A 21,376-nucleotide genomic window follows, 5' to 3' on the forward strand; every position below is an offset into this window, starting at 1 on the left:
AAACTCATTTTATGATGCCAGAAATAAACAAAAAAAAAAAAAAAAAAAAAAAAAAAAAAAAAAAAAAAAAAAAAAAAACAAAAAAAAAAAAAAAAAAGAAGTAAAATGTGAGAGGAGCCACCAGGAGAGGAATGAGTAGAACAAGGGCTGGTGAGGGGGAAGCCAGGGGCAGGCAGCCAAGGAGACAGGAGAGTGAAGGCTGACTGACACTCACCCTCACAAAGCTGGCAGGAAACCATCCCTCCTCATCGTCGATCTGGCCCCACCACCAATCCTTGTTGGAAGCATCCAAGACTTTGATGACGTCGCCAGCCTTAAATGCCAACTCGGAATGAGTAGAACAAGGGCTGGTGAGGGGGAAGCCAGGGGCAGGCAGCCAAGGAGACAGGAGAGTGAAGGCTGACTGACACTCACCCTCACAAAGCTGGCAGGAAACCATCCCTCCTCATCGTCGATCTGGCCCCACCACCAATCCTTGTTGGAAGCATCCAAGACTTTGATGACGTCGCCAGCCTTAAATGCCAACTCCCGGTTGGCCATGGTGACGTGATCCCATACTGCCTCAGCACTAACGATGGAATCTCCAGTGATCAGCTTAGGAGACAAAACGAGAATGTTTTCAGTCCACAGAGCTGACTACCTTATTTGCCCCTTCCCCCGCCCATAGAACTCTACTACTTTATGGAAAAAGGCACATACTAGTGGTGAAGAGTAAGAGTGAGAGAGATAGCACTGGCAATTGCAGGCACCACAAGACAAACAATACTGTCAACTCTCCATTAGCCAGTGAGTAGAATGACCCAGAATGTGAATATGGACTACATAGACCTCATACTTTTATCCCTATGCATGATATCCTTCCCTAGGGAAGAAAGAAAGCTCCAGTCCATCTCTCCTTGGTGATTCAAGGCAGCCCTGGGTCTGCAATGGGTAGAGAGGAGGCTGAAATCACTGGCTAAAATGAAGCTGGAGCAAATTCGCTCTAAAGTCCTTGTGCTCCTCCCCTTTTCCTCCTTCTTACTAAAACTGACCAATTGAGAGTTGGTGGTACATTTTTAACACTGCTGTATCCCAGCCCCAGGGGTTACAGACCATGGCATTCCTCACACACAATGGACCCCAGTCCTGCAACCTTCTGTTCCCACCCACACATGATGTCATTCAGAGAGGTCATGGGTATGAAAGAATATGGCTTTCTGTGATGCCCTGCTTCCAAGAAACTCAGCCTTGGCACAGATTCACTCAGTGATTTGTACAATGACCCTGTGAGATACATAGGGAGGTCTAGGTTGATTTCTGCATTTGATAGGTGGCAAAACTGAGCAACAAGGAAGTTAAGGGCTCAGGGTCATTTAGCGAGGCACTGGTTGTAGTTGTACATTGATCTTAACCCTGGTCATTAGACTTTGTGGCCAGCAGGACTGAGTTCCACACAGCAGCAGGCAGACAACTATCTCTCTGCCACATAAACACACACACACACATACACACACACACACAAATGTTCGTGTTCACAACAATTATCCAAGCATAGTGATGAGGATGGGGGAGGGGAATAGTCTGCCTCTCTTGGGCTACCATCCTGACCAAAGTGTTATTTGTTCTCTTTTTTCCCAAATGTTTCCAGCCAGTATGGGCCACCAGTCTTCCTGGCATTTGGAGGAACAGATTCCAAAACAGAGAACATATGGCTTGTCAGGCAAAGGATTCAAACACTCTCCCCAGCACTGAATTGCTGAACATGTCCTCTATAAGTCAACTTTTCCATCAGTCTGCTTTTAGGAAGAATTGATTTCCCAAGACAATCATGATACCACAGACCAATGACAAAACAGTTCAAAGACAGCAGAGACAGGATATGGAACACACATTCTCTCACAGAGGTCTGCTTTCCAACACACTGGCTGGAGAATAACCCTATAGTCATAAGTTAAAATGCATAACACATAACACTCACACAAACATACATACTTTAAGTTAGTTAAGGAATTCTGTTGGTCAGCCCCTGCCTGATGCATCCTTCACTGCTTAGTGCTATAGCCATTGTGATTTCCACAGAAGGTAAGGCATAGAGGAAGTTCCTCAGCATGGATGTAAATGAGATATCCAACAGGGCCTTTTATAACACCACCTTTCAAGTACCTCAAGCTTTACTGTTTACAAAGTGTTTTCATATCTACTGCATCACTTGACCCTTACTAAATAAGCTGGATCTCGTTATTACTCATATTTAAAGATGAAGAAATTGAGATTCAAAGAGGTAGCCTGATCCTTGGCCAATCACGCAAGTAATAAATTATGGAGCCTTGTCTTCTGACTGCATATGCTCTAATAGCTATCATATCGTACTACCAATGTCTACTAATTAGCTATACTGAACTCACAGAACTCCATCCATTATGTAAACCAAATGGCTTTTATTTTTAAGAACCTCAAGTAATAAACAGCCACCTTTAGTCATGGGTACTCCTGCCTATGAGGAGATTCATTTTTAGGCTGAGCTTGCTTTCTTCCAAATGCTCTAAAAATCAATTTCTTCTTGTTTTGACCTCAGTGGAGAAAATTTTCTGGTTACTGATCTCAATAAAATAAATCTTTATAGAGAAGTCTCCCCTCTCCTGCCAAAGGTAGGTCCCAACTGGGTGTTGCTAGAGCTCAATAAGCACATACAGCACCAACTCAGAGCACCATGAGGGCTTGTAATTTAAAGCTATATCCTTTGCTTTTTATCAAGGATCAAAAGACTATATTGACATCAATTACTACCACCCTGCTCAAGATACTATCTGTGATGCTGTTTGAGGTCCCCTAGGTCCAGATCTGGCAGATTCTACTGCCTGTGCTCTTTCTACAGTGGAGTTTTCTTTTTAGGGACTCCATGCTTGGCTTTTCCCAGCAGCAGTGGCTCACTCTTGTCCCATTTAGTCCACATGACTTTCTTGGGCCCTTGGGTCAGAGAGCCCAGCTGTACCTTGGACAAAGCCAATCCAGGACCCAGTGGCCACAAACCATTATCAGGGCCCACTTCGAATCACTGATAGTCAGAACTGTACAGCACTGCAAAGATCATCACTCTTAAGCCCTCATTTTATAAATCAGGGATAATATAGCAAGAGTGGCTTGCCTATGATTGCCAGATGGCCAACCTCCTAGACCTCCCCCAGCCCACAACATACATAACACCATAGATAGAGAAGGTAGAAAAAGAACATCTGGATTTAAGACCTCGTTCTACTACTTGCTAAAGCTGTAATGATAATGGTGATGAAAGTAACTAATATAAAGTACTTAATATATGTCAGGAGCTATTCTAAGTACTTTACACACATTAACTCATTTAAGCCTTACAGCAGCCCTTTGAGGAAATACTATTGCTATCTTATGGATGAGGAAACTGAAGCTCAGAGAGGTTAAATAATTTGCCCAAATTTACACAGCCAGTAAGTATTGAAGCCATAATTAAAATGTAGGTACAGACTGGCTCTAGAGTTTCTGCTCTTATAAACTATGCTGTGTCTGGATCTCGGTTTCTTCACTCAATAAATGGGAATAATTCTATACTCCAACTTACTTCATGAGCCATAATAACACACTGAACCAACCAAGAGTTGACAGATGTGTGTGCATATGATGAAAAGAGGATTAATCCTGAAGGGGCTGGTAGCCGTATGGGGCTCCTGTGCTCTCTAGTCACAAATACAGGCAGGAATAACGGGAGAAATAGGCTCCTCCACTATGCTCTAATTTATTTTAAAAGTAAATTAAATTGGGGCTGGAAATTAGTTTTAAATCTCTTTTTTGTGTACAGGATTGATTTTTAACTTGTTACAATTATTCACATAAATATGCACTTTTCTCTGCTCATCCATTTTCCATCCAACACTCACTTAGTGAGCTCCCATTGGGTGCAGGGGTCTGCTTAATATATTTCAGCCACAGTTTTTACAAAGGCCCTTCATGTGGCAAGAGTAAATGTCCTTCAAGCAGTATGCAAAGGTGGTTAAGTACAGGCAAACCTAGCTTCAATTCTGGGCTTTGCTATTTTAGAAAGGGGAGTGAAGAATAGACAAGGAGCCAGAAAACAAACCAAAATGGAACTGCCATAATGCAGTTAGTATACCAAAAAGTACAATATCACAAAAGCCAAGAGCAAGAGTTTCAAGCTACATAACACTGGACCTTAGTTTCTGCATCTGTAAAATGGGGATAATAATACCTGCCTCACAGACAAGATTAAAGACAGAGCGAACTGAGTGCTAGATGTTCAGTGCCTAGTACAGTGCCTGGTATATACTGGCCTAGTACAAGACTTCAGAGGAAGGAAGGATCATATGTAGCTACTTGGCTTAGAACAGTTTTGTGGGGTACTGAAGTTAGGTCTTAAAGAATGAGTAGGATTGTAACAGAGAAGGAAGTAGGAAAGGCATTTGAGGAAGAGGATTGAGATTAAATAAAGTCCCAGAGGTGAAGACTATGGGGAATTTGATGGCAAACAAGCAGTGGAGTTGGAAAGGGCTGGGGAAGGGGAGTCTGATAGTGAGTGGAAAGACAGCTGGAAGGGTGGGCTGGAGTCTTTCTGAAGGTTCTTAAATCTAGTTTGAGGAAAATTAGTAGGTCAGAGTTGATTTGGCAAAGGGGGAAGATTCAGTCCTAAGTGTGATCGCTAAAGCATTAAAGCATGAAAGTAAGTTATGAGGAAATGCTGGTTTTGGAGGGGGAGAAAAGATGACAAATACTCTTTAATGTGTTGAATGTAGGGGCCCAGAAGGACATTCAGATAGATTTGAAGATCAAGAAAGGTTAGAGGAGACAGTTATACAGGTTTGGGAATCAATGGCCCAGAAAAAAAATTGTATAAACCAAGAAAGTGCTTAGAAAGAAGGCCAGAAACCTAAGGGAACAGCAACAACTGGAGATGAGGACAAGAAGAGGAGCCAGAGAAACAAAACAAAATGGAGCTGTCAGCACATAATTAGAATATCAAGAAGTACAATCTTGCAAAAGCCAAGGACAAGAATTTCAAGCAGTAGGAGCTGATCAAATTATCAAATGGTACAAAGCTATAACAGAGGAAAGCCAAGAAAAGGCCAGTTGGGAGTTGCTCTATCAGAGGTTAAATTCTTTATTTCTTAAACTGGTTTATACTCCTACATGCACACACCAAAAGCCCTACTTTCCCATCTATGTCCACCCCTTCATCCTGCAAGCCCAACATAAAACCAGAATATAGAACTAGGTTACTCTAGCAAGGTACCCAAATAGCTCTTGGCCTTGGGACTGCACTGCTGTGACTTCTAACAAAATAATCCCCAATCCCCAGAACATATCAGGTGCAGCACCAAATATAGGTTTGCTCTTGCTCACACTTGCCAGTGAGTGGGACATACAGTATTCTGCACTCTCATGCCAAAGACACTTTTGTGGATGAATAAGGTGGGGAGGGAGAAGAATCATAATTCATATTGAAGTAATGAGATTCTATTCCTTTTTACTTAGATTTCCCAAGACAATCCTTATTTCAAATGTTCTGTGTGATTGTTTCTACAAATATATACATCTATTTTCAGACCCACGTGCCCTGACTTTTAACCTGGAAATATGATCACCATACCCTGGAGGCATTGTGAACTTGACCTCTAAGTCTGGTTTCTGATCAACGACAAGGCATATATCTACAAGTAACTTGGAGTGGTCAGTTGGCATTTTCAGGGGTGAGGAAGAAAGATAACATATTTATTGAAAACATATGCCAGACATTGGGTAATGAGCTTTTGTGATCTCAATCTCTATAGCTAATGTATGCATTAACACCCCTATTTTTACTGAAAATAACCTGTGAGGTTAACTAAGTAACTCACACTCACCCACTTAGTAGGTAGTGGAGCAGATTTGAATCTCTAGTCAGACTCATTTTATAGTTTTACTTTGCCAGAGAAACAAAACAAAATGGAGCTATCAGCACATACTGCCTGTCAAGAAGGTAGAGAGGGCTCTCAGCTAGTATCTTTCCAGGGAGACCAACCTACCTTGTGAATGATGGAGAGCTCTAGTTCTCAATCCCCTTGAGGGCTGGTTAAAACACAGATTCCTAGGCCCCAGGCATTTCTGATTCAGTAGGTCTGAAGTGAGACTTGAAAACTGCATTTCAAACAACTTTCCAGGTGATGCCTATGCTGTTGGTTCAGGGATCACTAACCTACCTTGTGAATGATGGAGAGCTCTAGTTCTCAATCCCCTTGAGGGCTGGTTAAAATACAGATTCCTAGGCCCCAGGCATTTCTGGTTCAGTAGGTCTGAAGTGAGACTTGAAAACTGCATTTCAAACAACTTTTCAGGTGAAGCCTATGCTGTTGATTCAGGGAACAACTTTCCAGGTGATGCCTATGCTGTTGGTTCAGGGATGAACCATTGCCCTAGAGCAGGGGTCCCCAGTTCCTGAGCCACAGACCGCTATAGGTCCATGGCTTGTTAGGAACCAGGCTTCACAGCAGGAGGTGAGTGGTAGGCAAGCTAGCAAAGCTTCATTTGTACTTGCAGTGCTGCCAAATGCTAGCATCACCACCTCAGCTCCACCTCAGATCATCAGGCATTAGATTCTTAAAGAACCATCGGTCCCTGGTGCCAAAAAAAGGATGGGGACCCCTGGTCTAGAGAACCTTCTTAGTCTAGGCTTTACCCTTGCTTCTCCTGATGTTTCATTCTTCCCAGGGATCCCCATGCCACTCCATAGGCTGGGCTCCCTGCCTGTCTACAAGGCCTTCCTCAGTGGTTGGTATGTCTCAGATAGGGAATTTGGGGTCATGTAAGGAGCATTCCCAGTGCCAGACCTTGCCAATGCAGGAAAAAAAACTGGGACGACAGCCTTTACCTAGTTTTCCAGAGCCACACCAGTTGTCTTATTCTTCTTGCTCTTGCCCTCTAGCTGAACACTACCACCCCCCAAATAGTTATTTAATTAGCCTGAGTGGCTGCCAGAAATATTAGTTTTAATGGCAAGAAGCAGAAGGTGGAAAGTTTTAAAAAAATGTGTTGTGAATAATAGCAAATGTGCCAATTGCCATAAGAAGCTTCACAGAAGGACAAAGAGGGAAATGAGGGGGGTTTGTCTCTCTATAGGTGTTTTTCCAACTGATGCCTGTCCCCATCCCCTCAGAAAGTCCCTTCCCCCAACAGGTAGGCACGAACAAGAGCAAAATACCTTCCTTTGTTCCCTTTAAGCACATCTAAAATAGGCTGGGATTTTATGTCCTCCCCTGAATAACCAGATGTCTTTTTAATATAGTCCTGTAAACAGACTCTGGCTATCTTGCCCGAAGTGTTCAAGAACAGCAATACTCCCCATTTCTGGAAAGGTGTGACCCCGGCTATTCAAAGAACTGATAGAAGGTACCTGGGTGTACAGCAAAGACTGGCTATCAGAAGTTCTGTCAGTAACTCACTCAATGATCATAAACAGGTCCCTTTATCTATTTCTGTTTACCAATAAAGTTGCAAACTTGAACCACACTGACAACCTCTCAAGTACCTTTCAGTCTGGCTTTCCATTGAGGCTAACACCAGCTTTACTAACACAGGAATTTCATTATTGCAGCTCGTTTCTTCTCACTCTCTTATGTGCTTGATAGGATGCTTTTACTGTTATCTGCTCAGGAAAATGAGAACTTGGAGCTGACTAGTCCCTTCCTGAATCCAACTCACTCAGGCACTGCTGGTGACACAATGAAGCACAGGCCAATTAGACTGGCTGGGAACACTGAGGAATGGGTTTTCTACTTTAGCCCTTGACTGCCCCATTCAAAAGTCAATGGGAGACCTTTGCTCTTTTGTTCTCTCCATGTAGCTGCTCAAAGAAATCATCTTTTGCATGCCATCTGCTCTCACTAACCTTTGGTCTCATATTTCTAACTGCCTGCTTCACATTTCACTGCATGGCCTGCTGCCGCCTCCAATAAAACACATGTAAAACTCCTCATGTGCCCCCATTCCCCTCCGTCCTAATTTTTCCCATTTCTGATAACACTTCTGGGCCTGCTATTTCTTTCTTCCATGTTTCTTTCTCTCTCTCTCTCTCTCTCTCTCTCTCTCTCTCTCTCTCTCAATGGTGCTATATCTTCATTACCAGTGCTCCTGTTTCTCTCCTTTCTCTCTCTCTCTCTCTCTCTCTCTCTCTCTCTCTCTCTCTCTCTCAATGGTGCTTTATCTTCATTACCAGTGCTCCTTCCTAGGCCAGCTCTTAATCACCTCAAGTTGCCTCCCAATTAGCCTTAATGCTACCCATAGGTTTCTGTCCTCCTCAAGCAACTTTTTAGTGATTTCTCAAAACTTTTTGCTGGTGCTGTTATCCATGCTCAAGAAGTTTTAATAACTCCCTTCTGTCAACTTCTCAAAACTGTCCTTAATCTAGCCTACCTATGGATCCAATTCTTGTCTCAAACTTGGCAGGGACCTTCCACTCTGGCTTAACACAATCTCTTGCAGGCAGATGCACTTCTACCTCTGTGCCTCTACTTAAGCCATACCCTTAGCCATGATTAAGTAAAGGGACAATGAAGGTAGGCTACCTCTTCCTAGCAGTGTGATCTTGACCCACATGTTCCTTAATCCCTTCCCTGATGACTCTAGTCCTATATCCTCTCTCCGTTTGCCTGTCACTAATTTCTACCTAAAATAAGAAGAAAATAAGACAATATATTCAAATTGTCAACCAGAGTGTTATTCTCCAAACAACCACAATGTACACTTGTGAACAGTAGATCTAAAACATCACTTAATCTATAATTAACAAAACTGTTTTTAGCATCTATCTGAAGTTCTACAACCTGAGCCCTAAAACCAGGCAAGCTCTGAGGTAGATTACAGCAACACAGTTAACACCTCTGCCTGGTTGCAGAATATTCTATGGGGCCAAGGAAATAGTTTACATAACATATACCAGGCAGCCTACAGGCCAATCTATTGTTAGTAGGATTTATAGCCAGATGGCTTCTGGGATGGACTGGTTTTTGTTGAAGAGTTGCGCAGGTGCTCAATGGTCATCAGTGAAAAGAGAAGAGACACCAGGTAAGAAAACACCCACTATGAATATAAAAAATCATAAGAATTGCTTTTTCTTTTTCCTATGACTTAATAGTGCGCATCTGACTGGTTTCACTTTTAATTTGGGTGTTGCTATGGCCCATAACTAAATAATTTCATTTCTGAGAAGAATAATCAATGCATTCAAGTGATGATGGCTGTAAATGTACTGAAAGGAAATATGTAAATATCACTCTTTTCATAACATAATTATCATTTTCCTAGTTTGGGCATGTGATTTGTGAGTCATTAGGCATTGGCTTTATTCAGTGTTCCATCATACCATCTATTTTTCACTTTAATAAAATGAAAGATCTCCTGTTGGATTCAGCCACACCTGGAAGACATGAAATGCAGCTGGGCTGGCTTGATCTGGAAAAGTGAGCCTAGATGTAGATTGGGCTCAGCAAGAACAAAACAGACCACCTGATCCAGAGGTCATTAAGTACTTTGGTCACAAACCAACTAATATCTGGCAGGATCTAAAAGCTTGGGAAACCCCAGACAATTACCTCAAGGTATAAACCATCCAAAACATGTTCTCATTCATTACAGACTAATAACAAAAAAAATGGCAGCTCTTTCTGTACCTCTTCCAAGGGAAGTTACAAGGCATCTCGGTTATAATGGTGACCAAGCGTATGAGGGAAGGGGAGTTGCTTGCTTGGTCTGGACCTCAGCAATGGACTCTTCTGGTATGGAACTTCAGCCTCTAGCTCAGCCTAGTGGGCCCAGAAGTTTCTGAAGTGAGACTTGGCTGATGCCCCAAATTTCATGTAGTTAAGAATTTTGTCTTGCTGAGGGAATAAGTACTTTAGAGAAAATGCAGCCAGATGAGCCAAGGATTGCACAGACCAGAGAGAAGATATATTTCTGGACTACCAACCATGATCCTGTTGGCTATAGAATTTTTCCACACCAGAGCAGCCTCCAATATGATAAACATCAGCTTGCATCTCCAAAACATCTTGGAAATATGGGTTACTGTCAAGTTGTTCTGGGATCTGTTGGCATAATCCAGGTGGTTCCAACCCATTACACAAGTTTCTCAAGAATGGTCCACAGAACCCCTGCTCACAATCACCCCAGCATTTTTAACAAGCTTCCCAAGTGATTCTGAATCATACATCATACTGAGACCAAGTATCTTAAACTTTCTACAGTCAGAGTTTGAAGTATAAGACTGCACTGGACCATTCAGAAGTAACCAGAATCTCAAACTCTGTTTCCCAGCTTCTTCTTATGTCAGGTTCCAGGGAGACTGAGGAATTACAGTAGCTTGTCCAGTAGGATTTTCCAAGTCTGCCTTAAGAGGCTATCTGCAACTACCCTGTTGCATCTCCACTCTCACTCCCACCCTGACCTTCAGTACTGAGGCCCTCAATGGCCCTGATGGAAAATTCTCGCAGCATGTCTCTATACTAAAATCTATAGGCAATTTCCTAGAGCTATGTTTAATCTACCAAAGTCAGCCTCTAATATTCTAAGAGACACATTATTAGTAAAACAAAACAAAAATGACTTAGCAATGCTCTCTTCATGAATTGAGTCAGAAGCATCCCATCCCAAGCTGGAGGTTACCCTGACCCCTACCTGTCTCTTGAGCCACCTTGTGCCCTATCTCCAAAGTGTTCCTGTCCTTCTTGTACTTGCTTCAGGTAATAAGTTCCAAGCACCCATTGGGGTTTCTTGTTATCTTTATATCTTGAGACATGGCCAGGACAAGCCTAGGGGAGAGACAGGGGTCTAGAAGACCCTCAAATCCCTGAGGTGACCTAGACACATCTTGGGCCCTGAACCTAGATTCTTGAATTTCTTCATGTGGTTACACTGGGACCAGCTCTGGGAGCCTTAAATTTCCTGTACTATTACTTGAAGGCCAACCTTGAAGTTTCCTGGGAAGGAGTGGGGTGGGGCTCTTCTAGGTGTACAGAAGGGTAGGAGGAGGGGGCTAGAACTGCATGAAGAATCTGTCCTCCATTCCTCCCACATATGTAGTTCTATAGTCATCAACACCACAGCCAGAGGGTGGGTGGGCAAAGCAGACAGAAGAAAGTCATTTTTTTATCCATTTGACAGATGTCGTGTTAAAATCTTGTATGGGAAGGAGGGCTGTAGGTGGAGGGGAGGAGCAGAGCAGGAGATAGGTTGGAATTAATGGTTCTAATGCCTTTAAATGTGGCCATCTGGTCTAAGGTGGTGAGAACAGGAACAGCATTTAGTCAGGGGCACTGTGACCTGCTCTTATACCTGAAGAAGAAAGAGGAGAAATAAATATAATTCAATCAAGTTAAACTACCTTGAGGTCTTCTGAGCATGCCCACTCAGGACACAGGCTTCAAAGGCTCTGAGCCTTAGTATTCATTTCAAAAGAGAATGTAATTGTCTCCTGGGGAGTCCTTACATTATAACTCAAAGAGGAAATCTGTATTTGAACAGCCTTTCAGAAAGTGGAAGATGGTTTCCAATGACTTATTGATTTCCCTCTGCCTGTTGACTCACTTAGAGAGAAAAGACATTGGCCAAGGCACTTAGCAGTACTTCTAATCTCTGTTAGCAATGTTTCATGTTTAGAGATGGGCCATGTTTCTTCTAACAAAGTCTAACACAGTCTTGGGTTCTCAATAGACATAGCAAATGGTGGATGAATGGATGGCAGAGGTGTTCAGTGAGCAGCCACTGGATCAGGCCCCAGGGGATTCAAATTGGCTGAGCTGGCTTCCCTTCAGCCTGTGTCATTAAAGACTTCAAACAGAGGGATGATACATCTAAACACAGGCTGACAGAAAGGACACAAGAGAAGCACTATTAGTAACCCCTCTCTTCAAGGCCCTAGAGGGATAGCATCAGGTCTGTGTCTATAGGAAAAGTGGTTGTGCTTGTAACAGAAGAACTTCAAGTAGGTCAGTCAGGATTATGTAAGAGAGCATCTGCCTGCCCGTCTGGGCTATGTGGAGGAGGTGGGGGAGAAGAAGGGACCCAGGACAGCTGACTGAGAGACAAAACATCCAGTAAGGTGCTAGGGCTTGCATCCATTCTTCTTGACTCTGACTCGAGCTCAACAACCTGGAAGACGGTGGATTCTTATACTCAGAAAAGGTCAGGATTGGAGACTCCTAAAAGCTGGCACACTTAGTTCAATCTAACATTTTACAGATAAGAAGACTGAGGCTCTGGTAAAGAGAAGTTGCCTAATGGGTCAAGCTAGTCAGCATCAGAGCCAAGATTAGAAACCAAGTCTACAGTCTTTTAGAATAATGGCTGTCAATTATTTTCAGTTAAAAATTGTCAATTGGTTAAAAAAAAAATGAACACCTACCCCAGTATCTAAATACTACTAATGTAGTATATATTTTATAAAAATATGCACAAAAGTATAAATTAAATAATAATGATTTTAACAGTTTAAAATATAAGGAACTTCTAATATTTTCTCTCTGAGCTTCACTTTGGAGATCACTGTTTTAGACATTTTCTGGTACTCCTTATCTTCTGCTCTACAGAAGACATCCCTTCAGTACTACAACCAATACATGCCTCTCCCTCCCATCAGTGCCCCAAACAAGTTGGATGCTAGAAATTAAGGGGTAAGAATACCTCAGTATGAAGAGTAAGTAGAGACACTTCCAGAATCCCCCTCATTACCAATGTCTTTGCTAAGGAATCTCAAATTCAAATTTACACTAAAATGCAAATACTAGTGAAAAAAATGGGATGGGAAGAATGGGCTCCAGGTTTGGCTTGGTTACTAACTTGCAGTATGAACCTGGGCAGATCTAATTCCTTACTGAGCTAGTTGGACTAGGTTATCTCAAATGGAAAGTAGGGGTCATCTTTGACAGATGTTATTGCCTTTCTTCTAAAAGCAGGTTTTAACAAGAGACAGGGAGAGATAAAAGAGACAGAGGGGAATAGAAAATACATGGAAACATCTAAGTCAATAGAAGGTTGAGGTGGGGTAACAAAAGTCAGAAGACAAAATTTGACTATTTCAAATTTTTGCCATGGGCTACCTCCACCCAGAAGAGAACTCCAGTACAAAAATGGCCTTTCGATTCCACTGACAGAAGAAAAGACACTGCCTTCTCTACCCAGTTCTGGCCATTGGGTTCAAGCTATCCAAAGCAGCTTCTATGAAAAGATTTAGCAGCACCCCTTCCGTATGCTTAGTACATTATAGTTTCTAAGTTGCTTTCACACTCATTAGCTCACTGGATTGTCTCAGCAACTCTGAGAGATAAGCAGAATAGGGGTGAGACCTTACTTTTGAAAAGTGAGGAAATAGGCTTGGACAACGGAAGTCAGTCAGCTACCCCAGAAGCAGAGGCCAGAAGAAAACCCAGATCTTCTGACTCACTACCTAATGTTTACCTCCTAATTTAAAAATAATGGCTAATATTTACTAAACACAAACTTGGCAGAGACATACCTAAGTTTCTGCATATACTAACTTATTTGATCTCTCTTTTAAAAATGAGGAAACTAAGATTCAGAGAGCTAAAGCAATTGCTGAAGGGCATAGAGGGCCAGAATCAAAACCCAGGTAATTTTACTCTTGAACCAGTGACCTTAACCTCAGTTCTCCACACACATCCTCACACCCCTACAGGGTCGAAGAACCTCCGAGGTATATCAAAATATAGAACAGTGTGTATAATACATTATCACAATACAGACAAAGAGAAATATATTCATATACGAGCATACCTTATTTTATTGTGCTTCACTTTTTTGTGCTTCGCAGATATTGAATTTTTTACAAATTGGAGGTTTTTTTGAGATGGAATCTATTCCTGGTGAAGATGCTGTTATGACTGTTGAAATGATAACAAAGGATTTAGAATATTACATAAAACTAGTTATAAAGCAACATTGGAGTATGAGAGGATGGGCTCCAATTTTGAAAGAAGTTCTACTATGAGTAAAATACTATCAAACAACATTGCATGCTACAGAGAAATTGTGAAAGGAAGAGTCAATCAATGTGGGAAACTTCACTGTTGCCTTAAGAAATTACCACAGCCACCCCAAACTTCAGTAACTACCACCCTAATCAGCCAGCAGCCATCAACATCAAGACAAGATCCTTCACCAGCAATAAGACTACAATTTGCTAAAGGCTAAGATGATGGTTAGCATTTTTTTTTTAGCAATAAAGTAATTTTAATTACAGGATATACATTTTTTCAGACATAATGCTATTGCACACTTAATAGACTACAGTACAGTGTAAAAACAACTTTTATATGCACTGGGAAACTAAGAAGTTCCTTTGACTCACTGTATTACAATATTTGCTTATTATAGTGATCTGGAATCGAATCTACAATGTCTCTGAGGTATGCCTACATGCTTAAATATCCACCGAACATTTCTTTAAAAGGACTCACTGGTGGCCTCTGCAGAAGAAGCTAAGAGGCTGGAGGGTGGGGACAGGAGGCAGCCTTTTCACTGTGCAGCCTCTTGTACCTTTTGAATTTTAAACCATGTGAATGGATTTTCTATTCAAAAATAAAATGTTGAAAAATGAGATTTCTAGGATCAAGAGAACTGAGGAAACAGTGTGGCTGCTTCTTGGCAGGGTGTTGGTGTTAACCCTTCCCTATACAACTTTGGGCTCTCAATTTTGAAGACCAGGAGGTATCTCTCTCCTTTTATCCTCCAGTTTCCCCAACCCTGGCATTGCTTATCTAATCCTCCCCAGAAAGGCCAATACTGTCCTCATTTACAGGTTTTAGCAGCACAAGTGAAAATAGAAACAGATTGAGTTAGACTCCCATGGCCAATCAGCAGGCTATAGGAAAACAACATATTAGCAGCAGGACAGATGAATGGCAGAAAAGGCCTTCTTCTCCAATACCTATTACCCAAGGCCTGAGATCCAAAGATTATTCCATCTCCTTCTTCTCACCACTCTGTCTCAGTGTGACTACTCACCCCTCTCCTGGGCTCAGAAAGCCAAAAATAAACAAGCTAGAAAGGCTCCAGGAAATCTGGCCCAGCTCAAGAGTCTGTGGTATACAAAAGCACACTAAAGGAGAAAAATTCAGCCTAGCTGGGTTTTAATGCCCACATTGAGGCCAGGTGAGAGTCAGCCAAGATGGTCTCAAGGGATTCTCTCAGCTTTGGTTCTTAGATTTCCATCATCTTATCCAAGAATAGGAAAAATATTCCACAGATCAAGGCCCTCAAACATTATTTCCTCAGATACCTTTTGGTCTAACACCTCAAGCAGGTCAGCCACACAAGGCTTCTGTACCCAGGAAGCTGTGAGGAGGTGGGGGTTGCCAAGGTGGATAAAGTGCCTTCAGGGATCCTCTTTAAACAGGCAGCACAATTCCCTCTCACAACAGCTTAGCATCTTCTCCAACGCTTCACTGCTTCCAACATGCAGGAGACGAGTGGGACGTGAGCTGCTGTGGAAAGGATGAAGGGTCAGTCAGTGTGCCTCTCATGGGCAAGGCTGGGCCCCAGAGAGCCCCGCTTCCTTGCTATGTGTCAGAGACAAATCTAAGTTTTTAACATATATTATTAACTTCAACTGCCACCAGCAGTTTCCCTTAACACTGGAATTCATTGGGTGTCAGCTTGGGGCCAAAGAAAGAACAGCGGACAGAGTCTGAAGGCATGACCTGTAGTCCTAAATCCACCACTACCTAATCCTGTATCCCCAGGTGGGTTTCTTCCTTCTCTGAGCTTCAGTATTCCCATCTGTAAAACAAAGACAATACTGGCTTAAAAGAAGGGCGGGAGAAGGAATGGAGAAATAAAGTGAAGACATGCTCCTAGATTACCTAAAAAATTACCTGTAATCACTACCTGGATGAACTCTTAACAATCCAAACAGTGGCAAAGCAGTTTAACAATTTACAAGGCTTTTTTCAGATCCTTCATTCATGAATTCTTATATCCAACAATCCTGAGACTTTACAGTTAAGTCCATGTTATAGACCAGAAAACTGAGGTTCATAAGAACTTTGTCCACAATGTATGAGGTGAGGAGAAATCTGAATTTGAGCTACATGGTCTAGTTCCTAACCCACCCCCTCCAATAAAGCAAGTGAAATGGCCCTGAATACAAAACTTAGAATAAGGCACTCTCTCAGGATCAGAACTGGCACTCTTGGCTGCTTTCTCTGGCAAGTGGCAGGACTTTTAGGAAAAAGTCCCTGCTCCTGATGCCCCTAGCTTTCTCTCACTACCTAGGATTCCTGAGATATCTAACCTCTATGATCACCTACCTAAATGTCTCAAACCTGTTTTCTGGGAAAGAACTGACCTGGCATTGAAAAGCATCTGTATGGGTGGGGGTGACCTCAGCATAATTTTGACCAACCTGACCCCATGATGTTGCCTTCCCCTGGCCCCTCTTCGGCCTTTCTTTTAATTACTACTCTGACAGGAGTCAGGCCCAGTTGTTGGTGGGAACCAAGGCCAGCTTAGGGGGTAAGGGAGATATAGCTTCATAGGTGAAGAACAAGTACATCTGCAAAGCATTTTCTCAACTCTTAGCCTAGCTGAGCCTTACCAGCATCTGGGGGCAATAGTGGCTATATCACTTCTACACCAAACAAGATCTAGGCAGAGTAGTAACTAGAACTTTTGATCTCAGTCCAAAGCTGAGAAACTGGTATGAGGCTGTCACAGTCAACACCAACTGGGGCTCTGAGGACACTGCTCCAGAACAGACCTGCCACACTCTGGCCACCGATCTCACTGTCCCCTTCTTCTGGACTCAGTCTAGGACCTCCTCCTTCCAGTTTCAGCCTTTGTTATCAAGGGCCAGAAAGGCCTCCCCAGGACACCCTGACCTGATTTCTAGATAGAGAAACTCTAAAAATAGCCGACCCTCATTAGTGGGGCCAGATGGCCCAAGCTGCTATGCCTAGGGGCAGGGCTGTGGTCATTAAAGATATGGCTGTTCTTTCTACACACCACTGATGAAGGAGAGTCTGGGCCTCTGCCCTACTTCACGCAACCTATTGCATTATGCATCCTACTACTTCACCTCCCACCCTCCCACCCACAATTTAGATATACTTGCTCAGGTCCAAGTTGTTACTTCATTCCAAGAAAACGAACTTTAATATTCAGTTCCTTTAGGTTTTCTAGGACATTACTTCACAATCATATATTTCCACAATGGTTTGTAAGTGGATTGGGGGATGGAGGGGCAGGCTCAAGCTTTCTACATTAATTGGTATCAATTTATCTTCTCCATTTTTCTCCATCTGCCTGTTAACTCAACATCTGAGGGCTCGGTTCTTAAGTTTCACTTGCTTTGCGGAGCCTGCTATAACATGTGCCACCTTCAGTATCCATTTTATTCCTGAGTTCACTGCTCTCTTGAGGCCTGATTTCAAAGATAAAGGGGAATCCAGAGCAAACTGACAGAGGGCCACCAGATGGGGCTAGTGCCCTGTCATGCCCACTTGGAAGACTGGAACAGCAGGCCAGCCCTAGGGGTAAGATGTATTCTTCATCAGTCTGTCCCATAGGGGTGTGTGGGTATGTGATTGTGTCCCATAGGTGTGTTCAAATATGTCTCATGGAGAGAGGGTTGTCTGTCCAAGTAAGTTCTTAGGAGTGTGTATCAGAGACAAAAGTGTGTGTCCTGAGTGTAGGTGCATATCTGACTGTGTATCTCTGTGCCCTAGATTTATGTGTCCTATTTGCACACGCCCTACAGGTGTTCAGTTGTTTTATATGCATCCATGTGTGTCCATACAAATTTGCATAAGCGTGCCTTGTATGTGTCTCTGTGTGTACCCTGCCTGTGCCAAGTATGTAGAAGTGTGAGTGCGCCCCATGGTTAACTGAATGTGTGTGTTTCAAATATGTTAATGTGAAAATGAATACCACACGTGTCCCATGTGTGCTCCAAATATACCCCACATATGTCTGAGTGTAAGTGTGCATCACAAGTAACGTATATAGTGTGTATAAATGTACAGGTATTGGTGGAAGACATGGATAGACAGCAAGGCTGAACCAATTTTCTTCTCTCATAATTTGTTTCTAACAACTTTCCTCCAAGACACCTGGGTCAATCTGCTCCCAAGCAGGTCAAAGAACCTAGGTTTAAATTTAATCTCTGTCACTTCCTGAATGTGGTAGCTATAGATGCTTCCCCAAAGGCTTAGCCACCACTCTATTCATCCAAGGGGCCTCACAACTATGAAGCCCAGCAGCCAAGAACTAAACAGAGAGACAGGACAAGAATCGTGGACTAACTCTGAGACTTTCGGTAAGTCTTTGCCTCTCCCTAGGCCTCAATTTCCCCAGAAGTACCATGAAGGAATAGGCTCAATGATCTTAAAGGTTCTTTCTCATTCTCATCCAGTGACTTTCTCAGTTTAAGCACCATGGACTTACTCTGGTCCCTCATACTACCACCATTACCCCACTACCACCACCACCACCACAAAAAGACAGAACACAGCTATGCGCATGTGGATTAGCACCTACAGATGTCTCATCCTAGCTAAGCTCCCCCTAGCCCTGGCAAGCTACTGGTTGCCTTCCTAAATCTGTCATTCCATATTCATTTTCTCAGTGGCCCAAGCCACTTTGAATAAAAGGGATAAAGTTCAAAAGGTATACAATATTCACCAAAGCAGGCAAAATGAGATAGGATTTATCCAAAGCATTCTTCCCCATCCTTTGGGATGACTGCAGAAACTAGTGATGGTAAAGAGCCAGCTTTTAGGCTCAAGGCCTAGTCTTTAAGAACAAGACCAGATAAATCTAAAAAGAGAAAACCTCCAAACAGAGCACGAAGAGTCACAGAATCTAGGGCCACTCTTCTGCATTTGGCAAGGCCTCTTATGCATCCCAGGATGATATGATATCTGGGTGGACTTATCGTAATTCAAATAGATGTAATATTAGTGGTTCAGTGCCAACCTAGCCAGAGTTATCTAGTGGCATCTGCCTAGTTTTCTCTGCTATCTTGACTAACTTTTATAATAAGACCTAGGTAGAAGCAAAGTGCAGAAGGCATCCTTAAAACAAACTCCTTGGTGAAGGCCACTTGGTATGGGTGGGCTGATAACAGCTATCTCTATATACTATGCTATTCCTAGCACACAACTGCTTTTAAGAGACAGCACTGATCTAATTCAATCAAAGCAATTCTCTAAGTATTATCCCTTGAGCCATAAAACTAGGGAGAATCATCCTGGCCTTGCTCACTCCATAGGATTCTGGGGCAAAGACCGATGTGACAGTAAGACTATACAATAGTCCTTATCTTCTCACCCTGCTCCAGGAGCAATGAGAATTTTCCAAACAAAATGATACAGATAAAAGTGAAGTGTGTATTTGTTCTAGGTAGGACATTTGTTAAGAGTCTGCTATTTCTATCACAACTCTTAATCGTATTGTGAAAACCCAATAATGTTCATCACAAATCTTAGCCAAGGACCCGGGGGCCAAAAATTGGTTTTTAATTGCTAAGTGCCTAGCTGGTTCTGGATTGATAAACTTGAGAAGGCACTAAATAAAAAATAATAATAATAACTTTGGCTTTCTTCCAATCTCCTCTTTTAGCTTCACAGGAGACATGGAGAGAGAAAGCTAGTCTGCTATTCATAGCAACATGTATGTGGCCAGGTGGGGGGATGGAGCTGGGGGTAAATAAAAGAAAATGTCTTATAAAAAACAAATCCCAGCTTCCCACCTAGAAAGGAATACAGGGGCTAGCTCACAGAGTTTCTGCCTTTCCAAGGGAGGAAAGTAAAAGAGAGCCCTCTATGCTCCAATGATGAGAAATGAGGCACAAAGACAATGGGATTTGTTCAAAGTAATCCAGCAACTGAGTTCATATTTACAGCCCTTCTTTATTCACGTGTATGTCTTCCATTAACAAAATCTTGACAGAAGGCCTACCAAGTGTCAGGCCCCTCCACTCTAGCATTCACCCAGAGATTTCTCCTTCAGAGAGTTCTCACAAATTATCAGCTCCAAGTAAGAGAAAGGAAAACCAACTCAGAGAAGCTAAGTGACTTGCCCAAGGTCACAGGGCTAAAAATGACAAATTACTAGTTCAGTGACCCTTGCTTTCAATCACACCATACAGTTTTCCCTTGCCATCCCTGAAAGACAAGAGCAGCTTGCAAGTCTTATAGGTCCAAGAACGCAAATCCCAGCAACATAGTATGCTTCAGTACTACTCCAAGCATACTGTTTCCTTGGGAGAGTCCTTTGTCTGGACCTAATTCTCCGGCTTTTAACAATGGGGGAATCAGACTCAGGACAGCTGTAATACCCCTTTTCTAGAAGCTATAGCTGTCTGGAATGACCTTAAATGGCACTATAACTTCCAGAGCTTGAGCCCGTATCAAGTGCTGTATGACAAATCTTTGAGCTTTACTTTTCTCATCTGTAAAATGAAGATAATCCCTGTCCCATTCACTTTACAGGGCCAAAGAGAAGACCAAGTGAGACAATGTACAAAATCCAGTACAAAATGTAAGACAGTGTTCAAGAGGGAGAGTCAAGAATCAAGTGAGCATCCACTAGCTCCAGTCGCTTTTCTCTAAATCATGGTATCAGTCCCTGGCCTGTTAGGAATTGAGATGCATGGCAGGAGGTAAGTGGCAGGTGAACAAAGCTTCATCTGTATTTGCAGGGGCTCCCTAGCACCAGCATCACCACCTCAGCTCCACCTCAGATCATCAGGCATTAGATTCTCATAGGAGCACTGGTCCATGGTGCCAAAAAGGTTGGAGACTCTTATTCTAAATTCAAGTAGAGAAACTATACATGTTCTGTCCAATAAATCTTCCTGAGCCCTCCTGTGCAATTCAATCTGTAATCTCAAGAAAAGCACCTCAGCTGGTTGCCAGGTTCAGAGGAAATTAATAAACCCTGTCACTCCCTTTGAGCCCTAAGCGCAAAGCTGTTTTATCATTTTGCCTTTGTCCTGAGCCTCCCCATCATGCCAGGCCTCTCCAATGGACGCCTGGCTCCCCCATGCCTCTTTCCCAATGCCAAAGCACCCACTGACCAGCCCTCCTGCCAACCAGCAGGGTTCACAGAGAAAGGAGGAAGGAATAGAGTGGGTGGAGGTGAGGCTGTGGGAGGTACAGCTAAAAGTAGCTGCTGCCTTTAAGCACCACACACTGAGGGGGTGGGGGGTGGGCTCTTAGCACATCCTTCCTGTAGCCAGATGGGCAAGGAGGTGCACGGTTTCTCTTCCCCTAATGAAGGCAGGCAGGCAGAGAAATCAGAGCCATTTCCAGAGCTGTCTATTGATGACTCTGGCCCCCGAGGGTGCACAGGGTTGCATCCAGGTCTT

General features: G+C 42.9%; 1 protein-coding gene across 2 annotated transcripts in view; it reads right to left on the minus strand.

Moving 5' to 3' along the window:
• ARHGEF9 (Cdc42 guanine nucleotide exchange factor 9) overlaps positions 1-589 on the minus strand; it is a 124,511-nt gene extending 123,922 nt beyond the window's left edge. Inside the window, exon 1 of one of the 2 annotated variants that reach the window (XM_025038475.1) lies at positions 415-589. In XM_025038475.1, the coding sequence (XP_024894243.1) occupies positions 415-540 (126 nt within the window). In that variant the 5' untranslated portion in view covers positions 541-589. Of the gene's footprint in view, positions 1-214; positions 318-414 lie in introns of those variants that run through there. The other variant, XM_015596262.2, reaches the window with a different exon arrangement.
• Positions 590-21,376: the final 20,787 nt, after the last annotated feature.

This window comes from Pteropus alecto, unplaced genomic scaffold (genome assembly GCF_000325575.1).
Source record: "Pteropus alecto unplaced genomic scaffold, ASM32557v1 scaffold370, whole genome shotgun sequence".
NCBI classification, from domain to species: Eukaryota; Metazoa; Chordata; class Mammalia; order Chiroptera; family Pteropodidae; genus Pteropus; species Pteropus alecto.